The sequence below is a fragment of the Toxorhynchites rutilus genome, chromosome 2 (assembly GCF_029784135.1).
Source record: "Toxorhynchites rutilus septentrionalis strain SRP chromosome 2, ASM2978413v1, whole genome shotgun sequence".
Lineage (NCBI taxonomy): Eukaryota > Metazoa > Arthropoda > Insecta > Diptera > Culicidae > Toxorhynchites > Toxorhynchites rutilus.
This window is the reverse complement of record NC_073745.1, coordinates 183,776,513-183,790,516: the sequence shown is the minus strand read 5'-3', so window position 1 is coordinate 183,790,516 and position 14,004 is coordinate 183,776,513. Positions and strand designations below refer to the sequence as shown.

General features: G+C 39.9%; 1 protein-coding gene across 1 annotated transcript in view; it reads left to right on the top strand.

Moving 5' to 3' along the window:
* Positions 1-13,353, top strand: part of LOC129768321 (homeobox protein caupolican) — a 102,550-nt gene extending 89,197 nt beyond the window's left edge. The window contains exons 4-5 of the mRNA XM_055769882.1: positions 10,563-10,870; positions 10,981-13,353. Of these exons, the coding sequence (XP_055625857.1) occupies positions 10,563-10,870; positions 10,981-11,714 (1,042 nt within the window). The 3' untranslated portion in view covers positions 11,715-13,353. The remainder of the gene's footprint in view (positions 1-10,562; positions 10,871-10,980) is intronic.
* The last annotated feature ends 651 nt before the right edge of the window (positions 13,354-14,004 follow it).

Below are 14,004 nucleotides of genomic sequence, written 5' to 3'. Positions count from 1 at the left end.
TTATTTTTGCGAGAGTCTCTTGGCTGTCTATGGCTTTAATCGACGGAACGTGACCCTCTACCGGGTAGTACCGGATAAAAGTGTAGGAAAGCAGTATGCGCAGATGCGTGGGTTGCAGACGAGCGCCATCAACTGGCTTGTTTCCAGCGCACTGCCCAAGTGTTGTACTTTGACAAATATGTAGGTTTCGGTAAATTAATACATATTTGCTAATAAACATTACAAATTAATAGTTCTCTTCACGCTGTCAGCTATTTATTTTACTGGGGAGGAATAATGAACACGCTAATTTTACGACGCGTGTTATTGGTTTTGATACTCCAAGGTGAGCGTATTCCTTAGTGCAGCTCTGAACGAGTTTTATGTCAATTGTTGCAAATTGCTATCGCGCGAACAAGGAGTCGTACAAAAGGCCGCACACAATTAGCAGTTTGCACAAGGTTGGCAGTTGGCTGGAATTTATTTCGTTGTAAATTGCGCCCGATGAAGGATCATCAACAGCGACGCAACGATCCAAACTTGTTCCTCCGAGCGCGGCGGCATCATTTGTTGATTGATGATGGACAGCGAATCTTCGCGTGATATCAATGAAACCACACCGGTGGCCAACTGTCAGTACAAAAATTGGTCGAAGCGCGTGCTTTCAATTGAGTAGTGCATAAATAAATATCGAAACACATGAATGATAAATAATCCTTCGAACCGATATCATCTTCATGATTTATCTGAATTTGATTTTCTCAATCCGTATCCCGCCGTCATCGACAGACCGACAGATGAGGGCAGCCTCGACAGGCATCGACTGTGGGAGATTTTTCGCGAATCGGCTTCGTTTGGGGGCACACTTGGGCCTGTTTGTGTGTCGTTTGTCAACTTCCCGGAAGGACATCATCCTACAACATGAACGCCGCGCTTCGTACGAATACGCGAAAACCTCTGGCACATTTGCTCGTGTCAACTTCGAGTCATAGTCCGCCAGATTAGCAAATATTCAGAACTTTATTCGTTCGCATCAATCGCTCAATCGGAAATCTGCTATCGGCACTCGGTCTGCTACAACCGGATCAAGGCAATCCGATGAGTTCGCTTCGTGTTGCGGCCAAACAGAGAGCGGCAGAGCATCTAAACAGTGATAAATGATGGCTGATTGAAATTGAACAGTAAATTTCAAACACGACGACAAATTTTCTCCATTTTGATTGACTTTTGATGGAAAAGAATTGAGCTTCTAGGGATGGAAACTATTGAGCGGGGGAAGAGAAAAGAAATTAATTTAGACAGAATGGATGGGGTCTATGTCATTCACACCGGTTTGGTCTACAGGAGCCATTGCGTTTCAACATCAACCAAAGAGCAGGATTTAAATTATTCATCAAACACAGTAACGACATTACTTCAGCGAAAAAAAAATGAAAGCACTTTCCAATTTCCACCATATCATAGGCTACACAGCTCTGACGACTGAGGTATCCGGGAAAACGTTTCCACCGATTTTGTAATTGCCCTATAATATGACTTGACTGCTGTAATGTGATGGAAAAATGGACAATTTTTTTCTGTCCGAACCACTGTTACACGCTGGAAACATGAACAATATACTGGGGGAACGAATTGCAGTGATGGTAATGACGATGGAAAAGGATTACCGTCGAGAGAGAAGTGTTTAAACATTCATGATAATGGAAAGCAATTCAGCGGCGGTTGTGACGCTGATGGATAAGTGCAACTGTTCAATGTCATACGAGAGGAGAGAGTAAAAAAAAACAAATCGGTTCATATTTCGTACAAACACGATTTGCAAATTAAAGGGCTAATTATATTAGAGGTAATCTGCATGCCGCTTAAAAAAATGGGAAAATGTTTGCATAATTTCTTCGCCTCCATGTTGAGTTTAATTGTTACGGCAACATCAACCCTTGCTTGTTGTATTCCAAATGACACGTCAAGTATTAATTAGTTCGGAGGTCTGAAATGCAGGTGAGAAATGTATAATGCCTTTATCAAACACTTTTTTCTCTCTCTGTCAGCCAGCCGACGCAACTCGCCGAGCCAAGCATGGCGAGATCAAAAAGCGATAAATTTACGTTTGTGACCCGGAATAAAGGCAATACGCGGAAGATTGATTTATTTACCTTTCCGCATCACAACAACCCAGACCGGACCGGGCGAAGAGTGTTGTACGCTTCCGACCAACGATATAGTGACAGGGGGCAGGGATCATTAGATCCGTCCTCTTCGGAGCGAACATTGCATGATTTATCAACACTAACATTGCTAAGACACGGCGAACTGGAAACATCTTCGATGGTCGACTTGGGATATTCGACTCGTAGCTCGTAGCCCTGTCTTCATTTCACGCCCTTATCGGAGGTGTCGGTTGACAGGTTCATGAAAAATTGAAAGGTGTTGATCCGATCACTCGATCACCCCAAAGAGATGGTATCGGGACATCATTTTCAAACAAAATAGTAACCATTACGAACTATTCCGCGTGCAGGCGATGATGATGGTTTTGTTTCGAGACTGGATCGAATGTACGGCAGGTGGCCTTTTAGATAGATGCCGTCCAAATGTGTGAATCTTATATATGAAACAATGGTTTGGAACGGATGCTGATTTCAGCTATCCTTATTTAGTTGAGTTCGTCTCCACTAGAATTAGAATTGGAAAAAACAGGGGGGAAAAGTGAAATTTGTAAAATCGAACCAAGGTATGATAATTTTTTGTGTCATTACTATCGTCTTTTGAGGCTGTTTCTTCACCCAGTTTAATTTTGCAAGAGAACACAAACGGAAAAAAATGGAAAACTATGTCGAGCCGTCGTACGTATCTAAACGCGCTGAATTCTACCAAAAGGAGCGACTAAAGTAGCGAAGTACAATTTGAGTACATCAATATCATGCGAAAACAGTCATAGCTGTCCACCGTGCGTATTATTCTATCCAAGGGAAATGCGAAAGAGAAGTCACTATATGAATTTTCAAATCGCTCTAATCAACCTCAGTATCTATTTTGCTACCATGTTGAACGGATGCGCCGTTTATTTTGCTCCAAAATGCTTACTAAGAATATGCACAAAATAGATATTGTGCAGAGCATGTACTGACGCATAGAGGCAACATAGAACAGAATTATTATAAATTTCATTTGCGAAAAATATTCTTTCTTCAGCCAATGAGCTTGGGAGGGGGAGTTGTGAATGAAAGATGTCAAATCGCATTGCAATTCTGATGTTTTTTTTTTAATTTTTGTTCTCAAATCCGAGGTGGGGACAAGACGAAAATACGCTTCGCTACGGTGTTCATACCGTAAGGTGAAGGGTGTATGTGTGTGATTGAATCACATGTAACTGTATGTTTCATGCGTTATCAATGGTGGTTCTGGTATAAATATAGAACCACCTTTTTCTAGACACACACACTGCAGCCACGTGTGCGTGTCCAGAAGAATAGATACATCGCATGCATTACCAATAAGGACACACATTTTTCACATATGGTCAACTTGTGTATTGTTCTTGCGAGAAGAAGAATTTATTATCTTTAAATTGCCATCTTTAGTAGCTTCTACAAAGCTTCGCAAACCAATCGGTTGTTTTCACGGCCACCAAAACATTCTACAAAAGAGTTATTTGCAAAATTTCGATGCATTCTATCCATATTGATAAATGTGAACTGATTTTTATGTTGTTTTCCGTTGGGAAGAAGCATGTGAGAATTTAAGAGTGAGACTTTTTTCGATCAATTAAAGCCGATTGTAAAGACTTTTCCACTAGTGAGAGTTGTGTCATTCGCTGGAAAACAGAAGGTGAAATTTCTATAATGTTTGTTCTGGCAGACCATAATTTTGTAGTAATACTTAAACAATTCGATCATGTCTTAGACACTGCCTTTATTTTTTTTTTGCACAATGTTTAGATTCTGAACAAAACAGTGTGATTTTCATTGTTTAACATGTTGAGGCACGACACTGATCTTTTAAGGAGAGCGTTGATTATTGGAACTAACTAAGTTATAAAATAATAATGAAACAAATATACGTTTTTGACAACTGCCCGACTAGAGCGTAATGCATCTTTGTCATCAAAATTCCTGGTACGGAATCGACGAAAACAAAATTATGAATGGTTATTACATGGTTATTATACCTTTACATTATGGAGACCATAAAAACTCTTCAAACTCTGGTTTACGCGCTCTCAAATAATATTGAATCAAGTGATAATAAAACTAGCTGATAAATGTGGGTAATGCGAAATATTTCCCCATCAAAATCCGATCGCACTTGAACAACGGTATCTGATCACATCTGTTGAATAGAAAGATATGTGGATTCTGTCGGTGACATAACCGAATATACGTAAGACTACACCTGTCAATTAAATTTTTCAGTATCTCTCAGCAAAATAACGTTCCCAAAAACATCAATCTCAACGAAATAATTCACAAATTACACTATGCAGCCCCATTCGGAGAATGGCAACCCAAAATCCGAACCGAATCAGTTGTGTGATGGTAAGTCGGCGACAGCAACCACAGCGAAACAAATTATCACCTTCAGTTTTCAACCGAAGAACACAGCTCTCACCACTCCAAAATGTTTGCCTTTCTTTTCATCAGACTTAAAACGTGCTGCATCTTGACGTCACTTTCAACTCGGGAAAATGCTCAAATTAAATCATGATTTCTGGATTCTCATGGATCAACGATCGGAAAAAGACGTTCTCTCCCGGCAAAAAATATGAAAATCAATAAAAAAAAATCCCAAATTAACTCTCAGCTATAACATATGGTGGGAGAGGGAGAGGAAGAGTGTTGAATTATAGTGATTTTTTGCAGTTCATGCGCTGAATCATGAATGAAAGAATGACTCAACAATCTTCAGCTGTTTCTACAAACCACCTTTTTTTTATAAAATTATTCGTAAAATTTCGAGGCATTATGCAGTTTAGAAAACTTAACCTAAACTTTCAGCCTTGGAAAGGGCCGTTTGGACGCCCTCGACGTCGCCAGTTGACTAATTGCTGGCTGCCGAATTACACTGATACACACAGAAGCAAAGCAGAAGAGAATAATTTTAAATTACATTTGCGAAGAACACTGATTCTTCAGCCAGCGAGCAGGGGCTTTTCTCTTCACGGAATCGCTTCGGAAAGAGAGTTGTGAACGAAATCGCAATCGTTGCTAAGGAGCAAAACAATTTATACCTCTCACTCGGAACAACGTGACATGTGCGGAATCAACTCTCAAATCAGCGGAGAGAAACAGCAAACATATTCCATAGCACAGTCCTTTGTTCTATAAAAACAAGCGCATATTTCATTCCTCAGAAAGCTTCCAATTAGCGGCGCGATTTTTCTAAATACCTTCCACTGAGCGCAGTATTTCTAAATTAACTCTCAGCGAAGAATCAGCACACGATGTTGGCTGATCGCTGTTGAGAGTGAAACTCAGAGTCGAAACCACAGAGGAAAGGAATTTATACCGCTGGCTCAATGCAATGAACCCTTCGAAGAAAGAAATTATACCATGTAAGCTAACGACCGAATTACATGCGAGCTTGTTACTTGTTGTATTGTGGGAGAATGTGAGCGGTGAGTAAAATCGAAAAAAAACTACTTAGTCTTAGGCTAAAAATTGCTGAAGATTTCTACTATTGATTTGCGTATTTGGAATCAAAATCCATTCATCAAATGAAGAGATATAACGTTCAAAATATATACAATTTTTCCACCCGAAATTCGTAAAACGTAAAAAAATAATCGCTGTGCGAATACTCTTGATCATAAAGACTAGGGATAATATTGAACTCGGTAAAACTGACAATCAACGGAAGGCAGTTATTATAAAAATAGATGCGTGATGTCCAAGACATGACCACATCCTTAACGTAGGGCTATGAAATCATTACATTCAAATCGCCTGTTTATCACTGTCCATATTATTTTAGGGAAAAACGAAATTTAAGATTATCTCTTACACTTTAGTAGATATACTACTTAGTACTTCAGTAATTTTGAAAATTTTCATAACAATTCTCGGTCTCGAAATATGCTGTTGGCTGCTCGCTGTCTAGAGCGAAACTGAAGAAGAAATTATAGAGTAAAATGATACTTTTCGCTCGATGCAATGTGACATGTGAGAAGCCGACCTGCACACGCATCAGCAAAATATCAAGCAACAAACACGTATTCCATGGCACAGCACTCTTGCATTGAACCGCGCAGCAAAGTAGCAGGATTATATTATTTTTATTACTGTTTATTTTGTTACATTTGTTAAAATGCATTACATATGGGGCCTGATTCTCGAATACACTTCACGGTGGAAACGGAATGAAACGTATCCGCGATGACAACGGTACGGTGTCGACATCTGGATACGAGATTAGTTTCCCACTAAACTTATCATTATAATATCAAATTATCTTCAGATGAAATTTTTGTATGAGCTTATTATATCACATGAAGAAAACAAAGTTTTCCACTCACATTAAATACCAGTTTTATACGAAGAAGTTAATTTTCATTAATGATTTTTTATTTGAAAAGTGCTCATTCTGTCTGAAAACTCATTATTATCTTCGACACTTCACTAACTCGTAAAACATAGTTCAGTGGCGTGCCGTTTATTTCGTTTCCACCGTGAAGCGTATTCGAGAATCAGGCCCATAGTAAAATCAGTGTCATATACCTTGGACATATTTGCAATGTTTGAATTGTGACAATTTTTTAGTAAACCATTAAAAATCCTAAATGATGAATCTAATGTTAAATCATTCGGTAGTGAATTCCAAATTGAAACGCCTCTGACGAAGAATGAATTACCATGTTTGAACAAGTGGTACTGCGGAATCACAACTTTCCGACAGGTTTTGTAATCAAAGCTGGTAACAGAGCTAACAAATGGCTAACAATGAACATTGCGTTCGATTTTTTGACGTTGATTGAGAATCTACCATAACGGTAGTGTAGAATTATAAATACTTTGAACCATAACAGTTCATTCGCCTCTAGACTTCAAGAAGGCCAATTACGAAAACTTGAACTAACTCTAGTGATCTAGAAAGATCACTTGGAAATAGTCCAGAATCACTGCTGTCTAATCGCTAGCCGGGTGACTAATGAATCGTGAATGAGTTCGATTTAGTCAGGAAACAATTTTTCGTCTAATCATAACTCGCCGAAAAATAACAATCGGCATTGCGTTTTTCGCGAGAATCAAAGTGAGCGTATAACATTCTATCGCCTCACGTATTCTGAACTTTTTTTCGCTGTCGGTGAAAACGAATGTGTTTTCTCTCAAATCGGCGAGCATTTTGATCTCTGGTATCAATGAGGTACATATAGAGGTGGAGCAGTAAGCGAAGTGTATCTGTATTGGCATACAAAATATCGTGTCGTAATAATTTGCATTCATAATGGAATGTATATGGAAGAAACAAAACAATGTTGAGAGTACTCACGGTTGCATGTTAATTTGAGCCAAAATTCTCATGAAATCATCCAACTGGTTGCTTTTTAACAGATGACAATTATATCGTGGCTTATTTCGATTTTTCATGTGGTAAAAAGGTCCAGAGAGCAGTCGTATGCTTAGTTCTCGAAAACAGTAACATTTTCGGTGAAATTTTGATTAATTAGCTATTATTATCTCACAACATACACACCGACACTGAGAGCCTTCGAAAAATCAACATCATAACGGTAAAATAATGAAACTTGGTTTGTTTCTATGAACGTGGGGGAGTGAAAATGCCGCATGGAAATATCACTTTTATCCGTCTTTTTCGACGTGATTTCACTAATATTCACTCCACGCTATCACATTAGCCTCATAGTCAGCGGGAGCTCTACAAAAATTAACGTTTTTAATTGATAAATTACTTCCTCAAAATATCATTTTCACATGGATGCGGTGGTCAATCAAAGATAAACACAACGACTGACGTCACTATTTGCGAAATAGTTATGGCAGCGCATGCTATGTCGCTCGAAACTCGACCATCTTCATTACCTTTTTTCCAGGACATTGCTCTGGTATTAGGTATTGGGTAAACATGAGGGAGCGAGGAGCAAATTTTGCCTACGATATGCATCAACCGCTGATCAAACACGACTGGGATGACTTGATTCGAATTCACTTGCTTGTTTTGTAAAGGCTCCAAACTTTGCAGGTCATTCGTCTCTAGACTGCGATAAAATTTCAAACAGATACCCACATTTATAATGTTTTGTGTTTGTGTTTGTTTATTTTTCAAAACAGTTTTTGAGTTATTGAAACATGTTTTTGGGTCAGTAAGCATTAAACATCATTCGTAAACCTTTTATCTTTCGAATGAAGTGATTATAATAGTACTTCTTTTAGCCGGCAGAGGTCTCAACGCTCAAAACCTTACAACTCAAACTCAACGCTCGCGTTTTTTGAAGTTCACACTTACACCTTAGTACAGAATTGAAACACGTAGTCCTACTTTGAAAAGATTTTATTGTAGGAAACTGTGAGTTTAATATTCGACACAATGAGAAAAGAATGGTGGTGTAAACAATCGAGATTATTGATACAAGTGTCGAGAAAATTACTCAGCCCTCGACTCCACACACTGCAGGCAAACAGGCCCAACATATCCATTGCATACTTCCTTCTTTTGCCGTAATGCATTCAAATTGTTTCAGTTTCTTGCTTCATTTACGACGTCCTCGAAGGGAACCTCGCGTCATGCTTTTTGAACTTCCAACAAACAAAAAAAAACTGCTTATTGGCAGCCTGCTCTCGGATTCTCAGGCAGACCACCCCCACGAACACTTTGCGCCCTGGTGTGTGGATGAGTGATTATGTTTTGTAATTACCACTCATTAAAGTTTATGGAAAAAAGTGCTCTGCGCTCGTCGGGGGGCTCATGTAGAACAGATTCGCTCCCATCGACAAATGCCGGCAAACAAACGTTTACGAATTCAGACGGCGGAGAGCACAACAGCAACGTCTGGTTAATAAGAGTACCCACTAAACGCTTGATTATTGGGTTTCAAGTGCGAAAAAACCGATATCTGGGAAGGGGAAATTATATCTTGAATTGTAAATTCAACGCGCTCTTATGCGCTCTTTTTATGAGATCTCCATTACGTTGTTTCCATTCGTCTCCTTTCGAATGGGTGCTGGGTTTCTGGTGATGCCGCCCTCCAAACTCTTGCCACCATCAGTGAATCAGAACGATTGTTTCGCATACCAAGGCCTCTACACAACAGAGAACTACAAAATGGAGCACCATGCTCCTCTTCTTCGGCTGGTAAAGAGAAACCAATCGAAAGAAAACCACTTTTAATGATTTTTCATACATCATTCATCTGGCTTCGCACTCGGGCGCACATTCTACGCTTAGTTTCGTGGTTACCGACCACCAAACTTCTTCATGCCTGGCTTGATAATTGCTTTAATGTTTATTCAATTGGGAATCACATCGAGTCTGTGGTTTTTCATCTTCTGTTTCACACACAAGTTCTACACCTCTGAGAGGGCGATGGTTTCGAAACGAAATGATAATAGCCGGAGAAAATAAGAACATAAAACATGGCGTCTGCTCCTCTGTGACGGGGTCCACCAAAATATTGACGGCCGTCGTCTCGTTCGCGCCTATTCCCCCCAAAAAAGGGGCAACCAATTTAAATCACACGCTTCCCTCAGTTTTGCCACCATGGAAACGTGTGATTTTTCTCCATTCCTTGTTGTTGCTAAATAAAGGGAGACAAAAATTGATAAAACTTTTGCGATAACTTGGTAAGAACAAAAACAAGCTTGTTGCGCCCGAAGGCAACATGATGTTTTTTTTTGGTTGTTGTTGTTGTTATTCGGGTTGTGGTGTAATTGCATTCGTTGTGTATCACGACGGAAACGGAATGGCGCCCAAGGCGTGACATTACTGTGGCATACCATAGTTCGCCATAGTCAGGACCTTGTTGGTTGAAAATCACGCAGCAGGCGATGCTCGGAAAGTCGGTAGCACAAATTATAGACTTTCGTTCAATGCTACCTTGATTGAAATTTCTTCCTAGCGCCGGAAGCAATTCGGAAGCTTCGAGCGTAGATTTGAAGATTGTACATGGATTGTTTGTTGTTCAAAAATCGAATGTGACGCACACCGTTTCAACTTTAATTCGTTCGCTTCGATTGGTTATAGCCGAACTGAAACTACAACGACAGCAAGTCAAAAAGTCCGAACGAACAAACAAAACCACAATATTACGGTTTCCCGTGATGGTGAGATGCCACAAAATGACCAAAAATGGCTGGCAGCGGCTGTTTGAAATTATAGAATTTTTTTTCCTACTCTCTCCCTGCAAACCAGTTCAACCACGAAATAGAATATGAATTTTACGTACGCCATACGGTCATTCCGCCGACTTTTTGTTGGGCCCAACTTCGATTGCCTCTCCCTCTCTCTCTCTCTCTCGGTCCGCACACAGTGTTCACCTCGCATAATATCATGCAATTAGTGGTTCTAGCTTGAAAATTAATCATCTCACTCCTTTCTTCTCGCGGCTTTCTCTCTTGCTTTCACACGAACAGCTACGGAATGGACCTGAACGGAGCACGCAGGAAAAACGCCACCCGCGAAACTACGAGCACACTGAAAGCGTGGCTAAACGAGCACAAAAAGAACCCATATCCGACCAAAGGCGAAAAGATCATGCTAGCGATAATCACGAAAATGACCCTCACGCAAGTATCCACGTGGTTTGCGAACGCGCGGCGCCGGCTGAAAAAGGAAAACAAGATGACCTGGGAGCCCCGGAATCGCGTCGAGGACGACGATGTTAACCTGGACGACGACGACGACGACAACAAAAGTTTGAAAGATGATAAAGAGATTCTAGGTGAGTTCCGTTCTTTTGCTGGTATATTAATTAAATTAAACATTATTCCGTTGAACGACGAATGATTAATGACTAAATTTTCATGATATTGTTTTTTTTTTACCTTCCAGATTCCAAAGACTCTGGCACGGGTTCGAGCGAGGACGGTGACCGACCCTCCAGATTAGACATGCTGGATCGACCGGGTAACAGTGATTGGAACGAATCACGGAATGGCAGTGGTCCCAACTCGCCCGATATATATGACCGGCCAATGCCGGGGCACCCCTTGCTACATCCTTCCAACTTCCCACCCCATTTACGATCTTCGATAGGAACACCTCCGGAGGTAAATCACACGCCAAGCGGAAGTACAAACCCTAGCAAGCCAAGAATATGGTCTCTGGCCGATATGGCGAGCAAGGAAAACAAAGACTCCGATGCGTCGTCGCCGACGGCAGGATATCTGTCGCCGGGAAAGATCGTTACACCGCTGGCCGGTCGTGGGTTGAACCCCTTGCATCATCACCCCTATATGAGGCCCGAGTTCTACCGTAACCTGTACGGGCCCCACCTAACGTCTGGTTCCGCCGAGGTATCCCTGCTGGAGTCGTATCAGCGAACTTTCGGAGCAACGCTGGCCCACAATGGGATTCCCGTCGGTATCAATCCGCTGATATCGAAAGCGTCCGGTAGTGGGCCTCCCTTTGCCCCACTGAGTCTCACAACCGGTGGCAATCCGCACATGGCGTCCCAACCGGGCGCTTCTCCTGCCTCAAGCACCTCCTCTGGACCAGAGAATCTGACTCCATCCTCGCCGCCAACAGAGAAGCTGATGTCCGTTGTCAACACTTCCAAACCATGACTGTTAGAAATCAAGTAAGTCATCACTATCACCTAACTATCGCAAGGCTGTAGTTTTGAAATTCGATGAATACAAGAAAATACAATCAGACAATAATAATGAATGTGATTATGAGTTTCCCCCCATTCTCGTCTAACACAATCGATAGAAATCAGGACTTCTTCTTTCCCTGCTGCTAGGAGTTTGTTCACCTCAAATATACTCAAATCCATTAGAGCCGATAAAAACACGTTATCAAGAGAGCCAAAATTCATTTAAAAAAACGCATAGTAAATTTATCGTAAAACACACAGGGAAAGAAGCCATAACAAATTTGCAATCACTAGAGCGACAATTATTCTCGAATTCATTCCGAGTTTTGGTTTCGCGCAACTAGCTATTTTCAATGTCTTCAATGATTGGGCGAAAAATTCCAAATGCCGTCGGCAAAAGGGAGCAGCTCCCAAACGCAAATAATCTCAAAGTTGTTTGCCGTAGTTCTCAACAGCGCCACCGAATGACGGAACGAACAAAACGAAAACTAATCTCGCTCCCTTCCTCCCTCACCACTCCGCTCTTGCTTCTGATAAATTTGATAAAAAAGAAACCCAAATTCTGAAGTGCAACGAATTAGTCATAAGAACGAGAAAGGAGCAAGCCGCAAAAAAACCCGCGCGAATGAAGATCGTTGTTAAATTCTATCGCCCAAATTTAAGTTTTATTGTGTTCATAAAACAAATGGTCGGACGCAGTGAAACTCGGAGATTTTCGTTCACACCAACAAAGAACTGTTTTTGTACATTGTAATGAAATGTTTGTATAAATACAAAATTTAATTGATAACATCTAAACGAACGTGTTGTAAATAAGGACTTATAGATAACAGAAAATAGTGTATGTGATATTAAAATGTATTAAATAATAATTGATAAGAGGGTAAATAGTAGCGCGCCGCGAATGAACGTTTTTATTTTATTTTTATCGCGTATCGTTCTTTTATTGAACGTGTTTTTCTTTTTGTTCGTCGTTCCTTCTTTCCGTAGTCAATCTTGTTTCTTACCCTCACCAAAATCTTCTGCTAGGTTCTGCTAGATAGCCATTGCGTTTAATTAATGTTTCTGTAAACTAAGAACATATCACGGGGAACTCACTAAAGCCATTTCATTAGTTCAAAAATTAGCATTTGCCATCTTCTTAACTATCAGAGAAAAAAAAACGAGACCAAATGTTGAACATGGGAAAAGAGAGTGGTAAAAAAAATATATGTGGAGGAGGCACAGACATTTGTTTCATTCGACTCAACACTCCACGGATGTAAATTATCGCAAAGATTTGTGAAGGAGAAAGCCGATAGCTGGAAACAATCTTTGTAAAACTGTATAAAAACTACATTAGTTAATTATTTAACCATCCTATTTATTTTTATTGAGAAATTTAGCTAAGCGTTAGGTGGAGAATTACAACCGTGTAAAGCGAAAGCACTTGCGTTAATTTGGCTAACCGAAACAAAGTGAAACGCGTATATATATATAAATTAAACTTTATATATTATAGAGGTAATTAATTACAATAATTGTACTGTAAATGATCATGAAACTGTGCATGAAAACAAGAAACAACAAAAACCATCGTAATGTTACTAGTTGCAATAAAGAAAATGACGGATGAAAAAAAAATCAAGAATATTAAAGCCGAGGTGCTTTTTTTGGTCAGTCTTGAAAGAAAAAGTCCCATTTCAGTTTCATTTACTAATTGAAGTCGGAGGTAAGTATGTCGTTCCTAGAGTAATTTTATGCGTTTTGAGCTTAAGCAGCACTGAATGGTTCCAGACGGTTCCATTAGAATGTTTGAAATTATGATTTTTAGTCATTTGAACGCGATTTGTGTTAAAAAAAAGTTTCAACGTCAAGGATGAAATTGAAAACAAAATTATTTGAAAAAAAAAACAGGTGAGTAATGTTCCCGAAAAATGGAAAAGCTGACTCGAAATATTAATTTGTTGACTTTTTGAAAATTTTGGTGGTTCTATGAAGAATCTTTGGTGTTGTCATTGGCGTAGATGTTGTTCGATGGTGGTGCTGGATGATGACTTTTGCGCCGGGATTGGTGTTGCCGATTTCGATTTTCGTTGAATTTTGATAAGTTCTGGCTAACCTTTTGTCTGTGGATGTGATGCTGACATATTTGGCGTTGCTGTATTATATTGTCCCGATCCCGAACTTATCAATTATTGGATACAGAAGGATACAAACTGAAATATAGGATCCTAAAAACATAATTCCGAAACAAATTATCCACAAATTATTTTTTC